The sequence below is a fragment of the Vanrija albida genome, assembly GCF_041260175.1.
Source record: "Vanrija albida strain AlHP1 chromosome Unknown contig_3, whole genome shotgun sequence".
NCBI classification, from domain to species: Eukaryota; Fungi; Basidiomycota; class Tremellomycetes; order Trichosporonales; family Trichosporonaceae; genus Vanrija; species Vanrija albida.
This window is the reverse complement of record NW_027191422.1, coordinates 2,385,574-2,408,023: the sequence shown is the minus strand read 5'-3', so window position 1 is coordinate 2,408,023 and position 22,450 is coordinate 2,385,574. Positions and strand designations below refer to the sequence as shown.

Genomic DNA, 22,450 nt, shown 5'->3' with positions numbered 1-22,450 from the left:
TGCAGCGAGCTGCAGGCACCTAGCCACACCCTGAAACCATCTAAGGGGGCTGAACGTGGACGCTCCCGCGCACCGGCCGGCGGCCCAGGCCTCGCACTATTGCTGCGGACAAGGGAAAATCAAAATCAGTCACACTGGGTTAAACGAGAATAGTAATGGTAATAGGCAATGTGCCGCGACTTTGACGCGTCTGGCTGCGGACCGCCCCCCGTCCCTATTTCGGTAATAGCCTGCACTCGACTGGGTAGACTACCTGGGCAAGGCTGGGCAAGGCTGACACATTGGCCCCATGCACCACACGCCGTGCCGCCGTAGATGACCGAATGCGACGACGGTAACGAGAGACTGCGGCAGCCAGCGGCTGCGCGCTGTGCAGTGTACGGCTTTGGCTTTGGACGCTTGCAGCAACCCACTCACCCGCTCCTTCCTCCCACTCGTTTCAACTTCCTCCTCGTCGTCCACTCCACTCCACAACCCACTTCACACACTCTCACACGCACGCACCGCCCGCACTCCCCGCAACCTACAAGCTTGCATTGATCACCACATTAACACACACTCTCGACACTCGCTTGGTCTTGTTCATCACACTACACACTTCCCCGACTCCCAAAAATGGTCGCCTTCCTTGCCCTCGCGGCCCTCCTCCCCGCCCTCGCAGCCGCCGTCCCCTGTGTACAGTTCGACGCCCAGTTCAACCTGTATGCCTTTGGCGGCGAGGAGGACGTCAACCTCGGCCCCAGCAGCAGCTGGTCGTGTAAGTCGCCCACTCGCTGTTGTGTGCTTGGGTGCGCAGTGCTCCAGGGCGTGGCGCACCACGCGTAACCCATGGCGCTAATGGCCGGCCGGCCCGCTGCCCACGGGTACGGGTGGCTGCACACGGCGCCGACCTCCGAGCACGCAGCACCCAACCTCCCCGTCGAACCCGCTGACCACAGCAGCACCTTCCCCCAAGCCCCTGTCGAGCGTCGGACGCCCCCCATGGACTGGCACCAACTCGCAGTGCCTCCTTTCGCAGAGCAACAACGCAGTCTACGTCATTGGTGCTGATGCCGCCGACGCTACGGTAAGGCAGTGCCATCAATGTTTCAACTAACGCGCCAGTCTGTTTACATCTACGACATTGTTGGCGACAAGTGGAGCAAGCAGACGACCTCGGGCGGCCCCACGTCGGTGGGCAACTCGCGCTCGTCGGCCGTGCTCGACCACGACACAAATGTCCTCTTCACCATCTCGGACACGGCCTACTCGCTCGACCTCGGCCTTATTACCAACACGGCCGCTGGAACGGCCGCCTGGACCACGGTCGGCACCCCGCCCTTCCCCGTGGCCGACTACAAGGGTACGGCCGCGCTTGCCTCGAACCACATCCTCTACTTTGGTGTCCCCAGCACCCCTGCCGGCTCGGCCAACCTCTTTGTCATCCATTACAACTACTTCCAACCCCAGGCTCAGGCGTACCCCGCTGTCGGCGGCAGCAACTTCCCCGACTCGGCGGGCCAGACCACTTCCTTCCTCGTTCAGAACAACACTGTGCCGTACCAGGTTCTCTATGTCCCCAACGACTTCTCCAACTCTTACGTTGTCACGCACTACACCGACCCCGCCAGCTTCAACGTGACGACCGGCTCGCCCATGCCCGCCTCGCTCATCAACTCGACCCAGATCCTGCCCCCACCAACGTCCAAGGACACGAACGCGGCTTACGCGGCCTCGGACTCGTCGATCGTCCAGATTGACACCAAGGGCGACATCTACTACATTGCCAACGCTGTCAGCAGCTGGCAGGTTGCCCCGGGTGCTTCGTGGTCCAAGCTGAGCTACTCGCTCAAGCCGGCCACTGCTACGACCTCGGCTACTGCGTCTGGCGCGAGCTCCAGTGCCCCTGGTGCCACCAAGACTGGTGCGAAGGGTGAGGCTTCGTCGTCTGGTGCCGCCGCGTCGTCGACCGGCGCGGCTTCGGCCGCTGCCCCTGCGCTTGCCCGCAAGGACATTGTCGGCTTTGCCCTCGGCTGCGCTGCCGTTGTCGCCGCCGTTGTACTCTAATCGTCTTGCTACCCGCGCACGTCGCGCTGAACACTCTACCCCCCATACCATGTTCTGCCTGGCGCACACACACCCGTCCCACACGGTGGGCTAATATTCACCTCTTGATACACGTCCTTCCACGTCGATATGGCCATATCATCAGCATGCATTTCCTAGACGGAAGGTTGGGCGGCGGCGGGGGAGGCGGTTTGGGAGTTGCACGAGAGCGATCGACCATCCGCTGGTTGCCGCGTGACGCGCAACAAATTATGACGTCGGATTCCGCCAGCCATCGACTTTGCTCACAACTCACTCCTTTCGGCATTCAAACATGCAGCGTGCACTTCCCCGGGCGACGAGCTGGCCACGGGCCGCGCGGAGCGCAAGCACGCTGGCGGCCGCGCGCGCGCGATGGGTGAGCTGCGCGCCTCTGCATCGCTGACGGCAGAACGGGCACCTGGTCGTAACCGATGAGGTCGAGCACGCGCTCGAGACGGGCGCGCCGGTCGTCGCGCTCGAGACGGCCATCGTGACGCACGGTAGGTCGCCGCCACCTCCCAGCTGACGCAAGGCATGCCGTACCCGGCCAACCTGACGACGGCGCTCTCGCTCGAGCGCATCATCCGGTCGCACGGCGCCGTGCCGGCGACGGTCGCGCTCCGCGACGGGCGGGTGCACGTCGGGCTGTCGGCCTCCGAGCTCGAGAGCCTCGCCAACCCCGCTCCCGAGTCGGCCCCGGCCGTAAAGGTCTCGCGGCGCGACCTCGCGCCGGCGCTCGCCGCGCGCCGCGACGGCGGGACGACGGTGGCCGGCACCATGGTGATCGCGAACAGCGTCGGCATCGCCTCGTTCGTCACGGGCGGCATTGGCGGCGTGCACCGCGGCGCCGAGAGCAGCATGGACATATCCGCCGACCTGCTCGAGCTGGGCCGCACGCCCATGCTCGTGGTGTGCGCTGGCGCAAAGTCGATCCTCGACATCCCGCGCACGCTCGAGGTGCTCGAGACGCAGGGCGTCTGCGTCGCTACGTTTGGCGAGCGCGCCGACTTTCCGGCATTCTACACGCCGAGCTCGGGCGTCGCGTCGCCGTGGCGCGTGGGGAGTGTCGGCGAGGCCGCGGCCGCTGCTTGTGCGTGCTGGAGTTGGGCTAGCTGACCCCCAGATACGGGCCTCACGCTCCCGTCCCCGACGGCGACGCTGCTCGCGGTGCCTATCCCGGCCGAGTACGCGGCGCGCGGGGACAAGGTGCAGGCCGCCGTCGAGCAGGCGGTGCGCGAGAGCGTGGAGCAGGGCATCGACAAGCGCGGCAAGGAGGTGACCCCGTGGCTGCTCAAGCGCGTCGGCGAGCTCACACAGGGCAGCGCGCTCGAGCTGAGTGAGTCGCTGCGGCGTCGCGACACAGCTGACCGCAGACGTCAAGCTGATCGAGAACAACGCGCACGTCGGGACGCAGGTGGCTGTCGAGGTCGCGCGGCTCGCGCGCGCCGGCGCCGCGGCACCCCAGCCAGCGCAGCCCGCCCTCCCGGTCGCACCGTCGCCTCCGACCCCTGCCTCGCCCTCACCCCCGCTCCCGCCCCCCGCCGTCGTCGTCGTCGGCTCCGCCGCGATCGACCTAACCTCCAGCGTTGAGGGCCCACTCGCGCCCGGCACCACGACGCCGGGCACCGTCTTCGTGTCGCCCGGCGGCGTGGGGCGCAACATTGCCGAGGCGGCGCAGGCGCTGCTCCCCGCCGGCGCGGTACAGCTCGTCTCCGCCGTAGGCACCGACGGCGCGGGCGCGACCGATGCTTTCGGCGACCTGCTCAAGCTCGAGCTCGCAAAGACCGGCCTGCGCGCCGACGGCCTCGTACCCCTGCCCGGCGCGACGGCCGTGTGCAACCTCGTCCTCGAGCGTGGCGACCTGCTCGGCGGCGTGGCCGACATGGCCATCGTCGAGGGGCTCACCCCCGCGGCCGTGACCGCGCGCGTGCGCGGCGCCGCGCCAAAGCTGCTCGTGTTTGACTGCAACCTCCGGCCCGAGGTCATCGACGCCCTTCTCGCCACGGCCGCCGAGCTCGCCATCCCGACGCTGTGCGACCCCACGTCGGCGCTCAAGCTCGCCCGCCTGCTCCCGGCGCTCCGCGCCCACCCGCGCGCGCTGACGCACCTCGCGCCGAACGAGCTCGAGCTCGACCACCTCTACGCCGCAATCAGCGAGGGCGACGACAACGGCTGGGAGTTTGTCAACGCGCTCGGGCTCGGGCCAGACTGGCGCGCCGGGCTCGAGGCGTTCACCAAGCGCAAGCACCGCGACTGGATTAGGAACCACGGCGTCGCGACAAAGATGGTCGCGTGCCTCCCCTTTGTTGGCGGATTCTGGCTCAAGGCCGGCGCCGCGGGACTTGTGCACCTCCGCTTCGAGGTCGCGCGCCCCCGCGACGGCTGGCCAGAGAGCCTCGCGCACAGGGTGCCCTCGGGCCCGCTCGAGGGCCAGTGGCTCGTGCTCAGCCACTACCCTGCCCCCGTTATCGCGCCAGAGGAAATCGTCAGCACGACCGGCGCGGGCGACACGCTCGTCGGCGGCCTCGTTGCTGGCCTCGTGGGCGGCGGCGCTGAGATCGAGTTTGTATCCTCGGCCGTCGAGCGTGTCGGCCGCAGCCTCCGCTCGCGCCGCGCCGTCGCATAGCCAGCCCCCTCCACCACCCAGCTTAATACAATCCACTGCATTCAATAAAACCTCATGCTACACAAAGCATAGTTCGGAGCACTCATATTGGCGTCCGAATAGTGCGGCGAGCGCTTACTCCTCGACGTCCGACTCCTCGATCTGCAGCAGCGTCAGTACGGCTACTCGTGTGCCGGGCAAGAGCGCCACTGGGGGCCGCCGGGGGGCGTGGCGCTCAACGCCAGGCCCGCACCGCCACTCACGTCACTCTCGTTGGCATTCTTGGCCTTCTTGAGGTCGCGAGGAACATAGTCCCTCTTGCCAGAGACCGAGACACGGCGGGCAGGCGTGTCGGGGAAGAGGGTCGGCAGGTGCGAGACGTCAGTCGCGACCTTCTTGAAGCCGCCCTCCTTCTCGCGGGCAGACTGGGCCCAGTAGAAGAGCGCCTGGAGAACAGTCGGGTCGGTCGAGTCGTACTGGATGATGGGCGAAATCCAGGCGTGCGTCTGGTCGTCCGAGAAGCAGCCAAAGGTCCAGCGCTTCCAGTCGGTGATGGCAAACCAGCGCGTGTTGAGGCGCTTGCAGGCACCCCACTGACGCGACCACCACCACGAAGCCTTGGACTTGGCATTGTAGTGGAAGGGGCCCTGTGGCGCAGGTCAGTGGCGCTCTCCTGTCGGAACCAGAGGCCCGGGTAGGTCGCTACGCGCGCGTCTGCCCAGCCTATCATGTCCCAATCGGGGCGGCACTCACAGTGACGATGAACTCGTTCCAGTCCTCCTGGGCAAAGGCCGACGAGTTGGTGGTGCGGATGACGAGCTCGACCTCGTTCGAGTCGCCCTGGACGAGGAGGAGGTCACCGGCGCCTGATGCGTCAGCACTCGAGTGTCTGTGCGTGGATAACACCCGAACGAGGCGGGCGTGTGATTGCGGCGCATTACCCCGCACGGTGTGTGCGCAAGGGATGCACCCCACGAACGTGTATCATTACGGCGCCTCGATCCGCACACGCATCGCACACATCTCACGCATTGCAACACGCCACTCACCCATGGGCGACTTGGAGAAGCGCCAGTTCCACGCCTTGGTGTCGTCGCGAGGGGGCTGCGCCTGTCCGTCGTCCTCGCCGCCGTCCGACTCGTAGCCAGCAGCGTCGACGCGGCGGGTCACCGTGTAGCCGGCGGGGCCGCCCTCGTACGCGGTGAGGACCGACGAGACGACCGAGAGGGGGAGGATCTTGAGCGCTGCGGTCGGTGGTTAGCGAGGGGTGGGTAGGTTCCGGGCGGATTAGCCGGACCCGGGGTCCGCCATTGGCTGCCGGGCGGTGGCTGCCACGACCGCCACTGCGAGCCCAACTCACCGTGCTGCAGGTCCTGGGCGGTGCGGAACGTCTGGGGGAGCGACGAGCGCACGACGGCAAACTTGGGGTAGCTGTGGTACGGGTCGGGCTGGAGGGGCTGGGTCGGGAGGGTTGCGATGTCTGCCCACGTGTGAGTTTGGGTTTGGTTGCGGGTCGCGTCGTCACGCGTCGGGGCTGCCGTCGCCGTTGCTGGCGGCGACGACACCACCCTGCCTACTCACAGTTCTTGACGAGCTCGCCAAAGTTGGGGATGACCTCGACGCCCTTGAGCGTGCCCTCGGGCCAGGCGGAGCGGGGGCCCGTGCCGGAGCCGATGGGGAACTTCTCGGGGATGTGAGGCAGGGCCTGGTTGAAGTACTTGCGGACGTCGACGGGGGGCTGGGGCATTGTGGTGTGTGTTGTGGGTGGTGGTGGGGGAGTGTCGGAGGTGTTTTGTGGGTTTGCTCTACTTTTTCGATAGTAAAGAGATATGGAGAAGAGAAGAGTCGGATGTGCGAGGAAAAGAGGGGTGGGTTGGGTGGGTGTGATAGAGTGGGCGCGGCTGGCTAGTGCGTAGACTGGCTGGCGGATACGACGACGACGGACGGCTATTGGAACCGATTAGGTGGGAGTGACGAGTGGGGGGGAAGGCGCAAGACCGGGGGGGCACGCACGCACGCGCAGTCGTCGTCCTCCGGGTGATGCAGGGCGGCCGGGGCAAGGCGCGCCACCACCGCGTCGCTCATGCAGGCAATCTGGCCGACTGCGAGCCAGCCAGTGCCGCCGCCGCTGCTGCCGCCGCCGCCGTCGTGTCAGCACTCTCTGACGTACTGCTGTTCCGAACCCCTCCCCCCCGTACGACTCGCTGCCGGCGGATCCAGTGGGCCCCATATCCCCACTACAGCCAAATACCCCGACAACCCCGATACTCCCGGGGCAACTCCACCCAGGGCGTTGCACCCCGGAAAGGATCGGCAGCGCGCATCACACTCGCCGGATCAGGTCGGCTTTGCGGCAGTGCGACGACCTGGCTGCATCGACCGACCCACGACGATCCTTGCCCGTCTCTCGTCGTCCCTCGGCCCTCGGCATTCCGCCGCATACCGCCGGCTCGAGCATTCCTCCACTCCGCGTGTAGGATCGCCGTAGAGATAATCTGCCCACCCACCCTTGCCCCGCCAGCGCCGAGCCAGGCGGCACGGCGCGGCGCGGCGCGGCGCAGCGCACGGAACTCAAGGGTCCGTGGCTACGCGCCGATCATGGGGCAAGACTGATTACCACCTCACACACCTCGCTTGCACGCAGGCAGGCCTTTTTACTGTGCATGGAGTAATGGTCAGTGGCAGAGCAACCATAAACAGGCGCAGCCGGCCGGCGCCCACTATATGCACAGTGCTTCATAATGTAAAGTACAACGGCGCGCGCCGTGCCACTCGCACCGCACGCGCCGCGCCAGATGCGGCCTCCCGTGGCCGCCAACTAACGCGTCTAGAACCCCACGTCGTCGAGGTTGCTACCCACACCGCGGACTGTCGGTGCAGGACCAATGTCGTCGGTGAACATGCCAAACTGCTCCGGACGTCTTCCTCCCTTGCCGTCACGCCCCTTGTCCTTACCATCAATCTTCTGCACCTGCTTCTTGAGGTACTCGGGCGACAGGCTAAGCGTGCGACTCGCCTGGGCGAGGTCCGACTTGAGGAAGGCAGCAATCTCGTGCGTCCGCTTGAGCTTGGCAATGTTGACAGCCGAGGCATAGTCGTCGTCATCGACAAACGTGACCACTGGCGGCGTGCCGGAGATGGTTGCCTGGATCTCGCCAGACCCGACCTGGGGAGTCAGCTTAATGTCTTGCCGATTTCCAAGCCGTACTCACCATACGCTCAATGGCAGCCGCGACCAGCGCTGGAGCCGACTCCACCTTGGCAGCAAGGTCGGCCAGAGTCAGACGCGAGTACGTCTGGCGCAGGCGGAGGATGCGGCGTTTGGGGATCGAGCCGAGAATCTGAACCACGAGTCCGCGGTTGCAGTCCTAGATCACGTCAGACTCCTTCGCGCGGTAACACATAATACGCACATGACGGAACACTGGTGCCTGCGCGGCCTCTTCGACCGCCTTCCAGTCACGAGCATCGAACGCCTTGGCCAGCTTCAGGTAGTCTGGAATGCTCTTATCCAGCATTCTGTTGACCGCCGAGGAAGTGTACTTGGGGAAGTGGAGGTTCTTGCCTGTGGCTAGCAGTTCACAGAGGATCGCACGCTTTGCGCATGCGACCTGGATGGCAGAGACGCTCTCGGTGGGCATTGCAGCGGCCTGGGACGGTCAGATTATGGCCCAGATGCCGCGTTGGATAGGCTCACAAAGACGAAGAGCTCCGCGGCCTGGGCGAACTCTCCAACAGTAGCAGTGACTGTGCCGGCATGGTGGTGGTAGGTGAGAACATCAAGGTAGGGGGTATCCTGCTCGGGTCAGCGCGTTGTCGCGTGATTATTGGCAACCCACCTTGTGCACGCTCAGGTAGATCCTACGAATCGACTGGTAGCCAACGTCGTAGTTGCCGGTTAGAAGGGTAGCCTCGAGGAAGACGGCGTGGACGCCATTAAAGTATGACCCATTAGATGACGCATCGAGGAGGGTCTGGAGAGGTCCGAGCGCGCGAGGAACCTGTTGTTGTTAGTGACGTCCATCGTGATCCGTGATCAGAGCAACGAACCTCCTTGGCAGCTTCAGCTGCCTGGAGAATACCCCAGGCAAACTCAGCGACTGCGGCGAGTCAGCTACAACTCTCGGCCAGTTTCAGCTTCTTCCCTCACCTCGAGTGGGAATGACGGCGAGCTGCTCTGGGTCTGCAACCGCCGCGAGCCGCAACGCGAGAGGGAGGGTGTCCTCAAACTTGTCGCTTCCGAGGCGCGCGCCGCTGATGGGAATGTCAGCTACAGACCGAGACGATAGGCTCGCTATCCACGTACAGGACAAACACGTAGCCCGCTGTGCCCTGGCGCAGCTGGGCGTCTGTCAGAGTCGCGAGGTTGATGCCATTGAGGGTAAGGATGTTCTGAAACGAGCCGCCGCGGTTGGATGACTTGTCGGCGAGGCTGGATCCGGCCAGAGCTTCGAGTGGGGTGATGAGGGGGTCGCCTGCGCGCACCGGCTTAGTCGTCACGATGAGCTCGTGCAGCGCGGCTGCTGAGGAAGGCAGGCGGAGGACGGGCGCGGTCTGCGCCGTGGGGGCGAACTGGGCGTACTCGCTTGCCGAGGGGAATCCGGCGTGTGATGGGCCTGCTGAGCGCGAAGGGTCGACCATGTTGCTTGTGGTCGCGCTCTGCTGGGGCTGATGAACGGAACGGAGAAGTGACGATAACAGTGACGGGTGACGGTTGTCGCGCTGACGACACAACGAGGGGGGGTTAGTGGAGGTTGGGGGGTGGCGGTTATAGGGGGTGGCTGGATAACGTGACGACTCAACCAGCTCAGCGCTCAATCACGCGGGATCAGATTCCACGTGATGGCCATGTGGGGGCCACGAGACAGTATCCGGTTATGATCCGCGCTCTGGTGCCGCCATGCGCCTTGTGGAGCCTTGTTTAGCGAGCTTGGCAAGACGCGTCGTCGCTCTGACGAGGCCGAGATTTGAGCGACCATGTCTTAATCACAGTGTTGTAATCGTCGTCCACGGGCATGGCCCAAGCTAAGCTACGCGAGGGCTCGGCCGATACCCCACCCTCGGCCTGCCCTTGCTCAGATGACAAGAAAGTCATCAGCCATGCATCGGCTGTGATAACCAGAGTGTGGAGGTGGGGCTCGTGATTTTCGCCCCGGCGATCCACCTGGAGGTGTTGGTGTTGATGACGAGGTGCCCCCCCGTGATGGATGGCGCAGTGAGTGAGCCCAAGAAGTCGGCCAAGAGCAGCCCCGAGGGTACCCCGGGCATGTGGGACCGTCTTTGTGAACCCACGGGAGGCCACCCACGAGAGGATAAGACAGCACCACGGCCTGCCTGGCTGCACTATGTTACTCGGTCAAGTCCGGTTTGACACACACGGCCGCCGTCAGCATTCGGCAATGATCCACGCCGGCGCGGCACACGCCCCACCCTACCACAATATAATCCAGCGCGATCCCACCACCACCCTTGGTTTGTTTTCCGTCACCATCTCTGTTGTTGCTACCCCCAGCGCCACCCACACACAATGTCTGTCATCAGGACCCCCATCACCGACCTCTGTGAGCACCCTACGCGCCGGCACGCACTGACATCCAGTCGGCATCAAGCACCCCGTGCTCCTCGCGTGAGTTGCTCCCCCCCGCCTCGGCGGACGCTTCGGCCGAGAAAAAGAGCGAGCAGCCGCTAACACAGCACAGCGGCATGAACGTCGCCGCCGGCCCCAAGCTCGCTGCCGCCGTCTCCAACGCCGGCGGTCTCGGTGTCATCGGCGGTGTTGGCTACACGTGAGTGGAGCGCCGGTCTTGGCATCGCACCGCACCCACTGACAACCGTACAGCCCCAAGCACCTCCGCACCGTCATCAGGGAGCTCAAGGAGGAGCTCGCCAGCCCCGACCTTCGTAAGTGGCACTGGCGTCCCGTCCCGCCGAGGCGCGCTAACCTCGCCAGCCTTCGGCGTCGACCTCCTCCTCCCCCAGGTCGGCGGCTCGGCCCGCAAGACCAACTACGACTACACCAAGGGCAACCTTAACGAGCTCATCGACATCATCATCGAGGAGAAGGCCAAGCTCTTTGTCTGCGCCGTCGGTGTCCCCCCCAAGGAGGTTGTCGACAAGCTCCACAAGGCCGGCATCCTTGTCATGAACGTGGGTGCCACTTTGCTTGCACGGCTGACGTCCCTAGATGATCGGCGCCCCCAAGCACGCCGACAAGGCGCTCGCCCAGGGTGTCGACATCATCTGCGCCCAGGGCGGTGAGGGCGGTGGCCACACCGGTTCGGTCGCCACCTCGATCCTCATCCCCGCCGTCGTCGACCGTGTCAAGGGCAAGAAGTCGCCCCTCACCGGCGGCCCCGTCTACGTTATCGCCGCCGGCGGCATCTACGACGGCCGTGGACTGGCCGCGTCGCTCATGTACGGCGCTCAGGCCGTCTGGGTCGGCACGCGCTTTGTCGCCTCGGTCGAGGCCGGCGCGCCCAAGAAGCACAAGGAGCTCGTCGTCTCGGCCGACCACGGCGACACTGGCACCACCATCATCTACACTGGCCGCCCCCTCCGCGTCCGCCGCACCGACTACGTCAAGGAGTGGGAGGGCCGCCAGGACGAGATCAAGGAGCTCACCAGCCAGGGCAAGCTCCCTGCCGAGCTCGACATTGCCAAGCGTCCCGAGCTCTCCATGGCCGCCCGCCCCTGGCTCATGGGAGATGTCGCCGCCGTCATCGACTCGGTCAAGCCTGCCAAGGAGATCATCGAGGAGCTCGTCACCGGCGCCAAGGCCGCCATTGAGGGCGGCGTCTCCGACCTCGTCAACCGCAGCTCCAAGCTCTAAAAGGCGCGCCTGGTCATCTAGGAACCATGTAGTGAGATGCACGTTGTCAGCAGGGTAGCAATGTGGTGTTGTGATGGGCGACGTGATGAGCGAGTCCAGCGATGCGTCTGTGCGAGACAGAAAGGACTTGAAACACAGCCGATCCTCGGGCGAAAGGCTCATCAACAGCGCGCCTGTACACGACATCATGTTCATAAGGATACATACAAGGATCATAACTGATCGTGCAACCTCGAAAGAGCTATGTTTAGCGAGGTGTTGTTACACCGGCTGTCCGGTAAGGCGGTAGGCGTCGGCGACAAGGTAGAGGCTGCCACAGACGACAATCAAGCCCGGTCCTTGCTCAGACCAGTCGCTCACCGACCAGCGCAGCGCGTCGGCGACTGCCGCAAGTCCCGAGCCAGCAATGCTTTGGACCGAGCCTGTGGGTCCGACAAGGCCGCTGGCTGCAGCGTGGGCCTCGCCGCGCTCGACAGGCCGGACCCACGGCATACCCTCGACGGGCGTCGTAAAGTCGACCAGCGCGACACGGTCGCCAGGACGGAGGAGCGGCGAGAGCACGCTCTCGGGCGTCTTGCCAGGCGACGACGAGAGCGAAAGCACAAAGGTGCGCGCACGGTCGGGCGACACACCCAGCGAGTCGATGTACGAGCGCAGAGTGGCCGCAGAGTCACCGTTGTGAGCTCCGTCGACCAGCACGGGAATCTCTTGGCCCGTCGCCGGGTCAGTGCACTTGAGCCACGAGCAGCGTCCACTCCAGCGCGTCGACTGGACGCCGTTCTGGATTCTCTCGTCGGTCAGACCGCCGAGTTTCGGCTGGACCTTGAGGCAGCGCCTGTCGTGCCTCAAGACGTCGAGAATCGTAAGCGCGAGGGACAGGTTGTCCAGCTGGTGGTTTCCGGGGAGAGAGAGGTGGGTGTCGATTGCCTTGGCGGGGCTGCCAGCCAGGGGCGTGCGCACAGTTGCAGCAGTCGGCTCCTTGAAGGGCGACAGGGCCAACGTGCCGGCCGGTGCGACTGTAGTCGTCGGTGCCGACTCGATGACGACGGCACGGCGCTCATGAGCGACCTGCTTGGCAGTCGCAAGAGCATCTGGGTGCAAGTGCGGCGCCACGACAAGAAGACCACCCTCGACCACAATCGAAGACTTCTCCCTCGCAATCGCGGCAATCGTGTTCCCAAGCATGGCCGTGTGGTCGAGGCCGACAGAGGAGAGAGCGGACGCGAGGGTGATGCTTGGCGGCATGACATTGGTGGCGTCGCGAGCACCACCCATGCCACACTCGATGATCATGACATCGGCCGGTGGCTGGGCAGTGTTGGCGAGCAGGAATGCAGCGGCAGTGCCGATCTCGAACATGGTCGCCTGCAAACCGCGGCTATCCGACACCTTCTGGACATGAGCCACGGCCGCGGTGTACTCTTCCGCAGACGGCGGGGCGCCATTGATTCTCACGGCATCGCGTGGCTCGAGAAGGTGGGGAGAGTTGTATCGTGCCGTGCGGAGACCAGCAGACCGGAGGCACGACTCCAGGATGGCCGACACAGAGCCCTTGCCGTTCGTGCCCGTAAGGTGGATAGCGGGAGTGGTGAGAGGCGGAAGACCCGCCATCAAGGCAGTCATGCGATCAAGGCCTAGGTCAATCTTGCCAACACCGCTTGGGGCGGCAACGGGCGTAGGCAACGGGGCGGCTCTCTGTTGCTGGTTGGGGCTTCGAGCCGGTCCAGGCGGGGATCCTGAAGGAGGTGCAGTTGACATGGCGTGGGACCGGTGCTGGTGGTATCCTGGTGATGGTGGGAGACGTGGGGGAGGTTGACGAGGCGACTGGACGTACCCGGCGAGACGCTGTGGTGCAGGTAAGGGGAAGCGGTGGGGGTTGTAGGAAGCTTGCGGGATCGATTGGCCTTGGTACGCTACCATAGGCCCAGGACCGTAAGAGAATGCAGGTGGTGGGGCCTGTTGTGGGTAGAAGCGGCCGTCTTTTGAGTTGACGACAAACACACCGTGCGCGTGTGGAGGTTGGACATGTGGATGTTGATAAAAGCTGGGACCGCCATGGTACCCACTTCCTTGTGCAGACCCTGGCGACTGCCCATAATAATAGGCCCCGTGGGACGTTGGGTGACCAACCAATTGCTGCGTCGGCGACGCCCCTATTGGTGGCGGGGCCGTGGCTAAGGGCAGTCCGGTGAATGGCGCTTGTCCTCCTCCGCCAGTTGCCTCGACTTTTCGACTCCGCTTTGGGGGGCCGGCGTACTCGTTCTCAAGCATTTGCGGCTGGTTGGGGCGGAAGTCGAGGGCGCTCCATGCGACTTCTCGGATCGTGCCGTCTGGGAGTTGGACGACTGCAGTCTGTGTTGGCTCCTTGGTCTCGATCAAGAGGGCGGCGTATGAGCTGCCATTCTTTTTGATTTTAACCGCCGAGCCGGCAGAGATGCCGAGAATCTGTTCCCGGAGCTTATCTTGAGCCTGGCGCTTCTTGAGCTCGAGCATGGCCTGAGGCGGTTAGTCACAGACCCCGAAGCTATTCCGAGCACGTACCGGGTTATGCTTTGGACATAACAGCTCAACCGTGAACACTGGTGTGTCTTCGAAGTTGCCACTGCCAGCTGGCGGGACCTCGACTCGCTGGACCCGCATCTCGGCCGTGTACAGCACTTCGGGATTCCTCTTTGCACAAGAAACATGGTATGCCCGCATACACTTGCCCTTTGTGCACTGAATCTTGGTACCCATTGTGGCTGTCCGCTTGTCAGGGCAAGCAGAACATTTCTGTGATCGGTGAGCTCGGCGTTTCAGACAAGATGTCCTGAACTTACAAGTTTCCACCGATCTTTGCCAATGTCGTCGAGACCCTTGATAAAGGTCGTTGTCACGCCGTCCACCTCCACTTCATCGGTGAAGGCCTCGGGGACGGCCACTGCACAAGAGACATGGGCCTGAACCACTGGCGTTTTGGATAGCGATTGGATGTTGTCGGACGGCTCGAACACTGGGGCCAAGTCGTCTGTCTCGAGTCCAGGGCAAAGGACGCAAGGGTAGGTCGGGATCTCGCGCTTGATAGCAGCCTTGGGCTCCTTGGAAAGGGAGATGACGTTCTCTGGCCTCCGGAGACGCACGACGAGCGGCCGTTCCGGAGCGGGCGTTCCTTCTTCTTGCGGCTCCTCGGCCTTTGGCCGCCGACTTCGTTTGGTCGAGCTGCCTGGCTCCCCCGGCGCCTTCCGCTTTCTTGAGCTGGTTGACTCGGCAGGCTCTGGTGTCTCCTCCTTTGGTGTTGGTGGCCTTTCACCCGTCAGACGGTCGACATCAATGCGGACGCTGTAGTCGACACATGAACACGCCTTGGCCTTCTTGCCGAGCTCTAGCCAGCACGGGAGCGCAAAGTTGACACTCTCGGCGCAGTTGAAGCCGACGTTGAACCCCGCATGGTACCCGCGAGGGAAGGTAATGACGAACTCGTTCTGGTACTGGACGAGCTTGTTCACCCGGATACCGCTGGTGTGGAGCTTGGTCGCGGACAGCGTGCAAGACTTGTGCCGCATGAACTGGTCACAGGTGTTGGCGTCGTTGGGGAAGTAGCTCTTGGTGACAGATTCGAAGCGCTCGGCGTCGACCTGAGGGACAGCATACCAGAACTTTGGCGCACCAAAGTGGATGTAGTTGATCGAGAAGAGGTCCATCTGCGTGGGTCAGCAACTGATCGCGATAGACTACCCACGTCCTCCACATGCCAGGAAAAGGCCGCGCGCCACATGCCAAAGTAGAGATATGGCGAGTTGACACCGGGCAGCTTCTGGGGGAGCTTGTTGAGGAGGTTGGGGAGGTTTGCAACGTTCCAGGGGTAGTCCTCCTCGGCGAACAGAGACCCGGCGAGGTCGGCGCCATACCAGCTGTTAGACCCCTGTCCAAGCGTCCTCCAGAACTTGCGCTCGAGGTTGGCGCACCCCTGCACGGTAAAGTCCTCTTGGGTGGCGTCGCTCGGAAGCCAGTCCTTGTGCAAGTCGGCCGTTTCGTAGAAGGGGTTGACGGGCTTTCGCGGCTCTTCAGTCTCCACCGCCATGGTCGCCGAGTCGGGTGTCGTGGCCAGAGGCTCTGCAGTCGAGCGCGACGTGTGTGACGCGACCTCGAGAGCGGGCAGATCGTCGACCTCTTCGTGGATTGCCGGCGACGCGGCGACGGATGGAACGGGGTCGGCGGCGGCGGCGTCGACGACTGGCTTGGTCTCTGCATCCTCTGCCGATCCCTCCTCGGCCTTTGTCGTTGCGCTCGTCGCCGCTCTTCTCCTCCTCTCCTCCTTCCTCTGCGCCGCCGCGTCACGCTTGGCCTTCCTCTCGGCCTTTTCGGCCTTGACACGGGCGGCTTCGGCCGCGAGACGCGCCTTGGCCTCCTTCGAGTCGCGGTCCTGTGTGCGGGTGACAATCTCCTTGGGGTTGGGCGTCTGGTACTTTTCCTGCGCGCACTTGTCGAACCATTCGTGGATGGCGAGGCCGCCGCGGCCGCGCAGGCGCTCAATATTCTGCTGGACAAATACGCCACCCGTGCCGACCATTCGCTGCTCAATGGGGCTGCGGATCTGCAGCTCGGACAATTGCTGATTGTCGATCAGCTTTACGTTGTCGACCCATTCCTGGGGCGGGATGATCTTGACAATGCTCGAGCGCTGGCCCCAGGGGAGCACCGTTTCCATGTACACATCGAATTGCTTGAAGTCAGCCGCGGTGCTGCACGCCAAGACTCACCTTGAACTCTTCGTACGTGGGGCGGAAGATGGGGATACCGCGCGAGGCGGCCGGGTCGTCGTCGGGGTGGACGTACACGTCGTCGGGGATGACTTCGGGCTCTTCCTCGGACGACTTTGTCGGATGGTTGTTCATGGGGAAGCTATGTGTGTCAGCCAGTGGGCAAGGGCGAGGGTGGAGGTAGGATGACTTACAAGCAGTAGGGCTTTGCAATCGGCGGTGGTGCGGCCGCGGCCGCTGCTGGGGCCGGTGCGTGGGTCGCATCCGGCGCGGGCGGCGCGGGCGAGTGTATTGTCGTGTTGTTGTCGAGGGAAGCGCCGGCGGGGGTGTCGTTTGTTGGTGTCGGCGGCTGGTGTTGTTGACGCGAAGGCGACGACTGTGGTCCCCTTGCCGCGGGGGGAGCCACCGACGAAGCCATGGTGGGGGGTGGGTGCTGTGGGTGTGGTCGCTGCGCGGTGGATTGGCGTTGTGGTGGGTCTTGTTGACGAGTGGCAGATGGAGCAGACGAGCAGCGCGTCGACAGACTCGGCATCTACACGACGGCGGACGCTGGTGGCAACGGCGGTGCGACGGCGGTACGGCGGCGGCGGCGGCGCGGCAGCGGCCGAAAGAGCCCAAGTGTGGTTTCAACATTGCTGCGACACACACGGGAACATTGGACTTTCTCACGGTCGCCACCCCAACCCCATTAGCCTTGGCTTGGCCATTAGGACTTGGCGGCTTGTTTCAGCAAGGACACATTTCACCCCTTTTCTAATGCTTTTCTTATGCGTCCAGTTGGTGGCGCATGCAGTCAGGCTGGTGGCGCGAGCAGGCAGGTGGGGCAGCCTGCACGCCTTCCTCCGTGCGCACAGCGCAAGCGGAGCCGAGATGCGCAATGAGCAACGCCTGCAGCATTCCAAAGGCCACGATCGCGTGCGCCGAGTCGAGTCGACGCATCGCAGAGTCGCCAACTTCGCCAAGTGGCAGCGCGTCGTGCAGTGGCAGGCAGCCTGCAGGCAGCCTGGGCTCGAACGTCTTCGTGCCCATCGCGCTCGCCTCGCCCACTCCCCACCTCGTCGTCGCGCCCAACTTGACAGGGGCCAGCTGAAACCGGCACTGCGGAATGAGTACCCGAAACCCCACGACCCGAGCCAGCACGTCTTGTGTAGTTGGGTGGCGGGCCAGGCGTCTTCTGGCCTTCGAGTGGCGCGTCGCACGCGGTGGTCCAGAGCCTGCCGGCGGCGGTTCCGACACCCCGACCCCCAGCAGCGGCGTGATCGCGCACCCGGCAACAGCGTACCGGGGAATGTGCGGAATGCGTGAGTGATGCATGCCGTGCATGATGCAATCTGCGCGGATCAAGCATGCCTCCTACGTGGTGCATGGTGAATACTGCTGAGACGATGTGCTGCTGACGGCCGCCACGACTATGGTACATGTTACAAACTCTGAGTACAATGCGCTCCAGCTCTCCCATCTATGCGAAGACCGCGCCTATGAAGACGCCGACGAGAAGCGGCAGTCCTGGGGCAGGCAGAGGGCGTTGAGCGCGTGTGTGGCTGAGCGGCGCCTGCGGGGTCAGCGGAAGATCAGCGGTCGAGCGCGCACACTCACTCAATCTGTGACCGGTCGTTGTCCCACTTGGAGAGGGTGTAGGAGAAGAGCTCCTGCGAGTAGACGAGCTTGCGGGCATGGACCGATGAGCAGGTGCGCGCGCCTTTTGCTGCGGGCGGGGGTCAGTACGGGGGCTGGCAGTGGCGGCGGGCGGAGGACTCACGGCGGACGCCGACACCCTTCATGCTGAGCGTGATGTCGTTGTGCGTGGACGTGATGGACATGGTGTGGGTGGTGTGGTGGTGGTGTGGTGTTGTGTGGCGAGCTGAGGGCGGCTTGGTCGTGCTTGGTTGTGCTTTGCTGCAACAGTTCCCACCACCACCTTAAGTACTCGGCCAAACCCCGCAGCGCAAACTTGTCAACATTGACAATCAATCGCCTTCCTTGCCTATCTCCCCAATGCCAAGCCGCGCGTAACGAGCCACGGTCGTGCCGTCATGATCCAGATGGAGATAGAGCGTACGACGGCGTTTGCCAACGCGAAAGGATCTGCGGTTTCTTTCTGGGCCTGTGGAGTAGGCCGCAGCGTGGGTAGCATGCACCGTGCCTGCCCTGCCTGCTGCCTGCATACATGCCGCTGCGTATCATATGCGCATGCCCCATGCCAGCTGCGGCTGCTGCGAGCCCATCAACCGCCGGGTTGCAGGCTTAACGCCGCCCGCCGCCGTCGCCGTGTTGCCCGACCGACGGCTCCACAAACGTCATGGCCACATCGCACCCGCGCACCAGCGCTCTCCGCCGCCAGATCTCCGCCAGGCCCGTCGCGACCCATCGCGGGAGTGCATTCGCCGGCGGGCCCCAGCGCCCCGTGATACCGGAGCATGTGGGCATGCAGGTGATCGACATGGAAAACTCTCTACCAGCCAAGATCACACCCACCGCCCCCGCCACTCGTGTGCCACCCACCCGGTACCGTACCTACTCCACACTGGACGCGTTCCAGATCCCATCAAGGCCTGGGCCGGGCCTCCATCCATCGCCGCCATCCATCATCGCTGCCCATATCGAATCTCCTCTACAAATAACCGACCGCATTCTACAAATGCAGGCGTTGGAGCTCCAATGTGAAACTGTACACCACTATACATCGAGTCTGTTGTACAGACACATGGACGACAAATAATCCCAGAGACGACCCCGCGACCCCCCACACCGGCCAAGCCTCATTCCGAAGTTCTCCCTCATTGTTCCTCCTCCTTCCCCCCTCATGACGTCGAGCCACGCTACTTGTTGTGGTCAGGGACGAGCGGCGAGTGGAAATCAAAGTCGTGCAGCGGCGCTTGGTCGGTGAATATCGACCCGTAGTCAAACGACCCCTCCTCCAGCAAGCTAAGAATCGTGGCTGCGGATCTGCCAAAAATGTTAGCATCCGAAACGCTTGGCCACCTTGGCCTTCTTAGCAAGCCGTTTCAACTTACAGTCCTGGCTGCGACCCATTGCCTTGCAGTCCGTCAGACACAGTGTCCATGCCCGTCGTCGAAAGCAGCTCGCCACCGTAGCTGCTGCCAAACGAAATGCCCTCCATCGCAGAGTTGTTGCCACCATTCGTCCCAAGATACTGCGGCAGCGTCACATTGCCGATGCTGCCCAGGTTTTCGTTGGGGGAAAGCGTCTCGAGGCGGTCAAACGGCGCACTCGGCTCGCCGAGCGACGACGCCAACGTCGGGTTGGCGTTGGCGTGGGCGTGTGCAGTCGCAAATGTCGGCGCAGGAGCAGACGGGATCGACATGCCATTCTTGACAGGCGACGCAAGGCTGTCCAGCACCGTGCTGTCAAAGTATTCCGACGTCTTGAACACCGACTCGAGGTCACCAGGCAGTGTCTGCCCGGTGACGAGTTCGGGCTGGGCAGACATGATGTCTTGCCCGAAAGCTGTCGATTCGGGCGTCGCAGAGTTGCGCGGCCCGGGAGCGGGCGACATCGAGGCACGTTTGCGGACCGGACGAAGCCATGCGGGCGAAGGCCGGCCCGCGGAATCAGGCACGCGCGGTGAGTCGACGGGGATGTTGCAAACTGTAACACACGTCAGCATACGCATCCCTGGGTCAAACTCACCTCGACAAAACTCGTCGATGATATCAGCGGAGCGCAGGCCGCACAAGTAGCGACCGCTGAAGCGTCGCAACAGACCGACACAGGAACGCAACCCCTCCACTGACGGCGAGATGAGAGGTCGGAACTCTGGGTTCTTGCAGTTGAGCACGACCGCCACCAGCGTACGACCAGCCTGGGCCAGTTGGTGGATGACATGCACGCCATAGTACGTCATCATGCCTCGCTGGCTGATGTGTACGTGGTCCGCGATGATCGTCAACGCGCACTGCATGGCGCGACGGCAAAGCTCAAAGTGTCGGGCGCGCTCCTCAACCGTCGAGGCCGGCGTCATAACAAAGCCGGAGAATCGGTGGCGATAGATGATCATGCGGACAAGGTGCTCGAGCTTGGGCGCGTTAGCTACAGCATGACAAGGACACTTACGCAGTGGAGGCGCTCAGCCTGGGTGATGCGGATCGGGTCACGCGAGTTGGCCGTTTCAGAGTCGTACGCCCAGTACTTGGGCAGGATGCGGACCCACTCCTCCAGGAGTGCCTCCTCGTCCCGAAGCGACTCGTTCTGAGCAGAATCGTTGTGCGTCGATCGGCGATTGATGACGGCGCTGGCCTGGGCAAGGAATGACGAGCCAGAGAACGCTGCTGGTTGAACTGCCGAGTCGATCACACCTTCAAGGACAATGTGCAGGCGGATCGTGAACACAAAGGCGCACAGTCTGCTCGTCTCGGGGTTCTGTTGCTCCTTGACACCGTCCACGGTGAGGTTCTCGTCATCGACAATGAGCGGCTCAGTGACATCGCAGTCACGCAAGTGGATGATCGAGGGTCGACCAAATAATGCCGCAGATTGCTTGTCCCAGGCGTAGATCGACCAGAAGGTGCGCTTTCGCGTCTCGCGCTCCACGGCGTTGAAGTGATCGTAGCCGTCGACGCTGCGGTGAAGACCTCCATCGAGACAGAGCGTCACACTCTCGGCCTGCAAAGCAAACGCCTTGCTGAGGTTGCCGAGACCAAAGGCGTAAATCGCTGCCAGGAACGCGGCCTGAATCGAGTAGAGCGTCGGTCGGTCGGCAGACGGCAGATCCCGCAATCTCTTGAAGAGCTCAAAGTACTGCTTGCCGGCCGTCGACGGATCTGAGGGGTTGGCACGAACTCGGGGGTCATCAACGTGACGAGACGAGAGGGTGCACACGGCGACGATGAAGCACGCGAAGCCAGGCTCGCCCCACTGCTGTGGGTTGGCGTAGTCGGCCAGGAACGACGGGACGTGCAGGAAAGGCCAGAGAAGATGACTTGTCGACAGGTAGCAGCGAACAAGCGTGTCCATGAGGTCGGGCGGGATAACGCCGGTGATGACCTTCCAGCTCGCCTCGGGGTTGAGCGTCTGGTGCGGGCGGGGGTTGCGGTCGGGGAAGAAGCGGCCCTTGGCGTTGGGGCTGCCAGCACTGCGCGATCGGGCCTTGGACGCGACCGAGGCCGAGCGGCGCCCAGTAGGAGGGCTAGCGCGGCGACCGCTGCCATTTTTAGCTGGCGGCGAGGGAATGGCTGGGCTGTCCTCGGACGCGGGGGACGAGTTCTCGAGTTCTTCTGCCTCGACCGTCTTGGCGGCAGTGAGGAGGTCGAGCAGCGGGAAGCCGGAAGTCGCTCCTTGCCATTTTGCCTGGCCGATCTCGTCTTCGTAAAAGAAGCTGAGTCCCTCCATTCGTTTTGCCATTTCGTCGACCGATCGGTCGCGACCGCGGCGGATTGAACGACCACCAGCGAGCATCGAAGTCAGGTTCCCGCCGTTGGCCCATGACGGTGTGAGGTTGACATCCTTGAGGCCACCGATCGACGATTGGAGGACCCCACTGATCATGGGGCTGGGCAAAGGGTCGGCGCTGGCGGCGGCCGGGCCGCCGACGCCGCCACCCTTTGCGATGCCAGTCCCCTGGCCGCTGCTGAGGCGTGCATCCAGAGTGGACAGATACGCATTGTGCACATTGGGGGGCACGTCGCGGAGCAATGATTCGAGAGTCGCGAGACGGGCTTCGAGCGAGGCCTGGTAAGCGCTCGATCCGCTTCGGGAGGGCGAATGAGGTCGCTTGACCCCAGATGTTGACGACGATCGGGCCTCTGATCCCTTTGGTTTCGCGACACGCCGACTAGGGGTGTTGAAGGTACACTCATTCTTGGTCGCCGAGCACGGTCCGCAGGGCTGCTGAGTGTCGCAGCGAATCTTGCGCTTCCTGCACCGGTCGCAAGCATGGGCCAGCCTGAGGCGGGGGCGCTTGACGCCGTCGCCGTTGTCTTCGTCAGCAGAGTCGTCGCCGTCGTCGAGACCCTGCTGGTAGGCCATGCTGTTGCCAAGTTGACCAGTGACGGTCGCAGGGCTGTCGGTCGCGGCGACCGAGACAGAGGTGGCCGACTCCATGATGGTGTCACCGATGGAAGGCTTTCTATCCTCGGCCGAAGGAAGCTGTTGTTGCTGGAGGAGAGCGGGGTTCATTGTCGCGGGATTATTGTGAACGCATCAAAACGTTTTGCTGAGCGTGCAGTGCTGGCTTGGCGAGGGGCGTTTCTG

The 22,450-nt window shown here is 63.6% G+C and overlaps 8 protein-coding genes across 8 annotated transcripts; 3 read left to right on the top strand and 5 right to left on the bottom strand.

Moving 5' to 3' along the window:
• Positions 1-615: 615 nt before the first annotated feature.
• Positions 616-2,046, top strand: Q8F55_004231 (uncharacterized protein; the record flags this gene model as incomplete). Its single annotated transcript, XM_069352752.1, has 3 exons — positions 616-757; positions 942-1,066; positions 1,105-2,046. 3 exons carry the CDS (start codon positions 616-618, stop codon positions 2,044-2,046), a joined length of 1,209 nt encoding a protein of 402 aa, XP_069210170.1.
• A 49-nt stretch (positions 2,047-2,095) lies between these two features.
• Positions 2,096-4,693, top strand: Q8F55_004230 (uncharacterized protein; the record flags this gene model as incomplete). Its single annotated transcript, XM_069352751.1, has 5 exons — positions 2,096-2,131; positions 2,477-2,567; positions 2,600-3,157; positions 3,191-3,403; positions 3,441-4,693. The coding sequence occupies 5 exons, from the start codon at positions 2,096-2,098 to the stop codon at positions 4,691-4,693; spliced, it is 2,151 nt and encodes a 716-aa protein (XP_069210169.1).
• A 114-nt stretch (positions 4,694-4,807) lies between these two features.
• On the bottom strand, positions 4,808-6,419 carry Q8F55_004229 (uncharacterized protein; the record flags this gene model as incomplete). Its single annotated transcript, XM_069352750.1, has 6 exons — positions 4,808-4,834; positions 4,936-5,319; positions 5,426-5,538; positions 5,722-5,916; positions 6,033-6,152; positions 6,254-6,419. 6 exons carry the CDS (start codon positions 6,417-6,419, stop codon positions 4,808-4,810), a joined length of 1,005 nt encoding a protein of 334 aa, XP_069210168.1.
• A 1,080-nt stretch (positions 6,420-7,499) lies between these two features.
• Q8F55_004228 (uncharacterized protein) lies at positions 7,500-9,313 on the bottom strand (the record flags this gene model as incomplete). Its single annotated transcript, XM_069352749.1, has 8 exons — positions 7,500-7,838; positions 7,885-8,040; positions 8,086-8,322; positions 8,370-8,468; positions 8,512-8,673; positions 8,723-8,772; positions 8,823-8,926; positions 8,979-9,313. The coding sequence occupies 8 exons, from the start codon at positions 9,311-9,313 to the stop codon at positions 7,500-7,502; spliced, it is 1,482 nt and encodes a 493-aa protein (XP_069210167.1).
• An 886-nt stretch (positions 9,314-10,199) lies between these two features.
• Q8F55_004227 (uncharacterized protein) lies at positions 10,200-11,501 on the top strand (the record flags this gene model as incomplete). The annotated part of the gene is made up of 6 exons (XM_069352748.1): positions 10,200-10,233; positions 10,271-10,298; positions 10,372-10,458; positions 10,512-10,573; positions 10,623-10,819; positions 10,857-11,501. 6 exons carry the CDS (start codon positions 10,200-10,202, stop codon positions 11,499-11,501), a joined length of 1,053 nt encoding a protein of 350 aa, XP_069210166.1.
• A 261-nt stretch (positions 11,502-11,762) lies between these two features.
• On the bottom strand, positions 11,763-16,658 carry Q8F55_004226 (uncharacterized protein; the record flags this gene model as incomplete). Its single annotated transcript, XM_069352747.1, has 6 exons — positions 11,763-13,997; positions 14,043-14,273; positions 14,321-15,181; positions 15,220-16,203; positions 16,241-16,382; positions 16,435-16,658. 6 exons carry the CDS (start codon positions 16,656-16,658, stop codon positions 11,763-11,765), a joined length of 4,677 nt encoding a protein of 1,558 aa, XP_069210165.1.
• A 1,058-nt stretch (positions 16,659-17,716) lies between these two features.
• Q8F55_004225 (uncharacterized protein) lies at positions 17,717-18,060 on the bottom strand (the record flags this gene model as incomplete). The annotated part of the gene is made up of 3 exons (XM_069352746.1): positions 17,717-17,792; positions 17,837-17,945; positions 18,000-18,060. The coding sequence occupies 3 exons, from the start codon at positions 18,058-18,060 to the stop codon at positions 17,717-17,719; spliced, it is 246 nt and encodes an 81-aa protein (XP_069210164.1).
• A 999-nt stretch (positions 18,061-19,059) lies between these two features.
• On the bottom strand, positions 19,060-22,375 carry Q8F55_004224 (uncharacterized protein; the record flags this gene model as incomplete). The annotated part of the gene is made up of 4 exons (XM_069352745.1): positions 19,060-19,186; positions 19,255-19,849; positions 19,892-20,276; positions 20,315-22,375. The coding sequence occupies 4 exons, from the start codon at positions 22,373-22,375 to the stop codon at positions 19,060-19,062; spliced, it is 3,168 nt and encodes a 1,055-aa protein (XP_069210163.1).
• Positions 22,376-22,450: the final 75 nt, after the last annotated feature.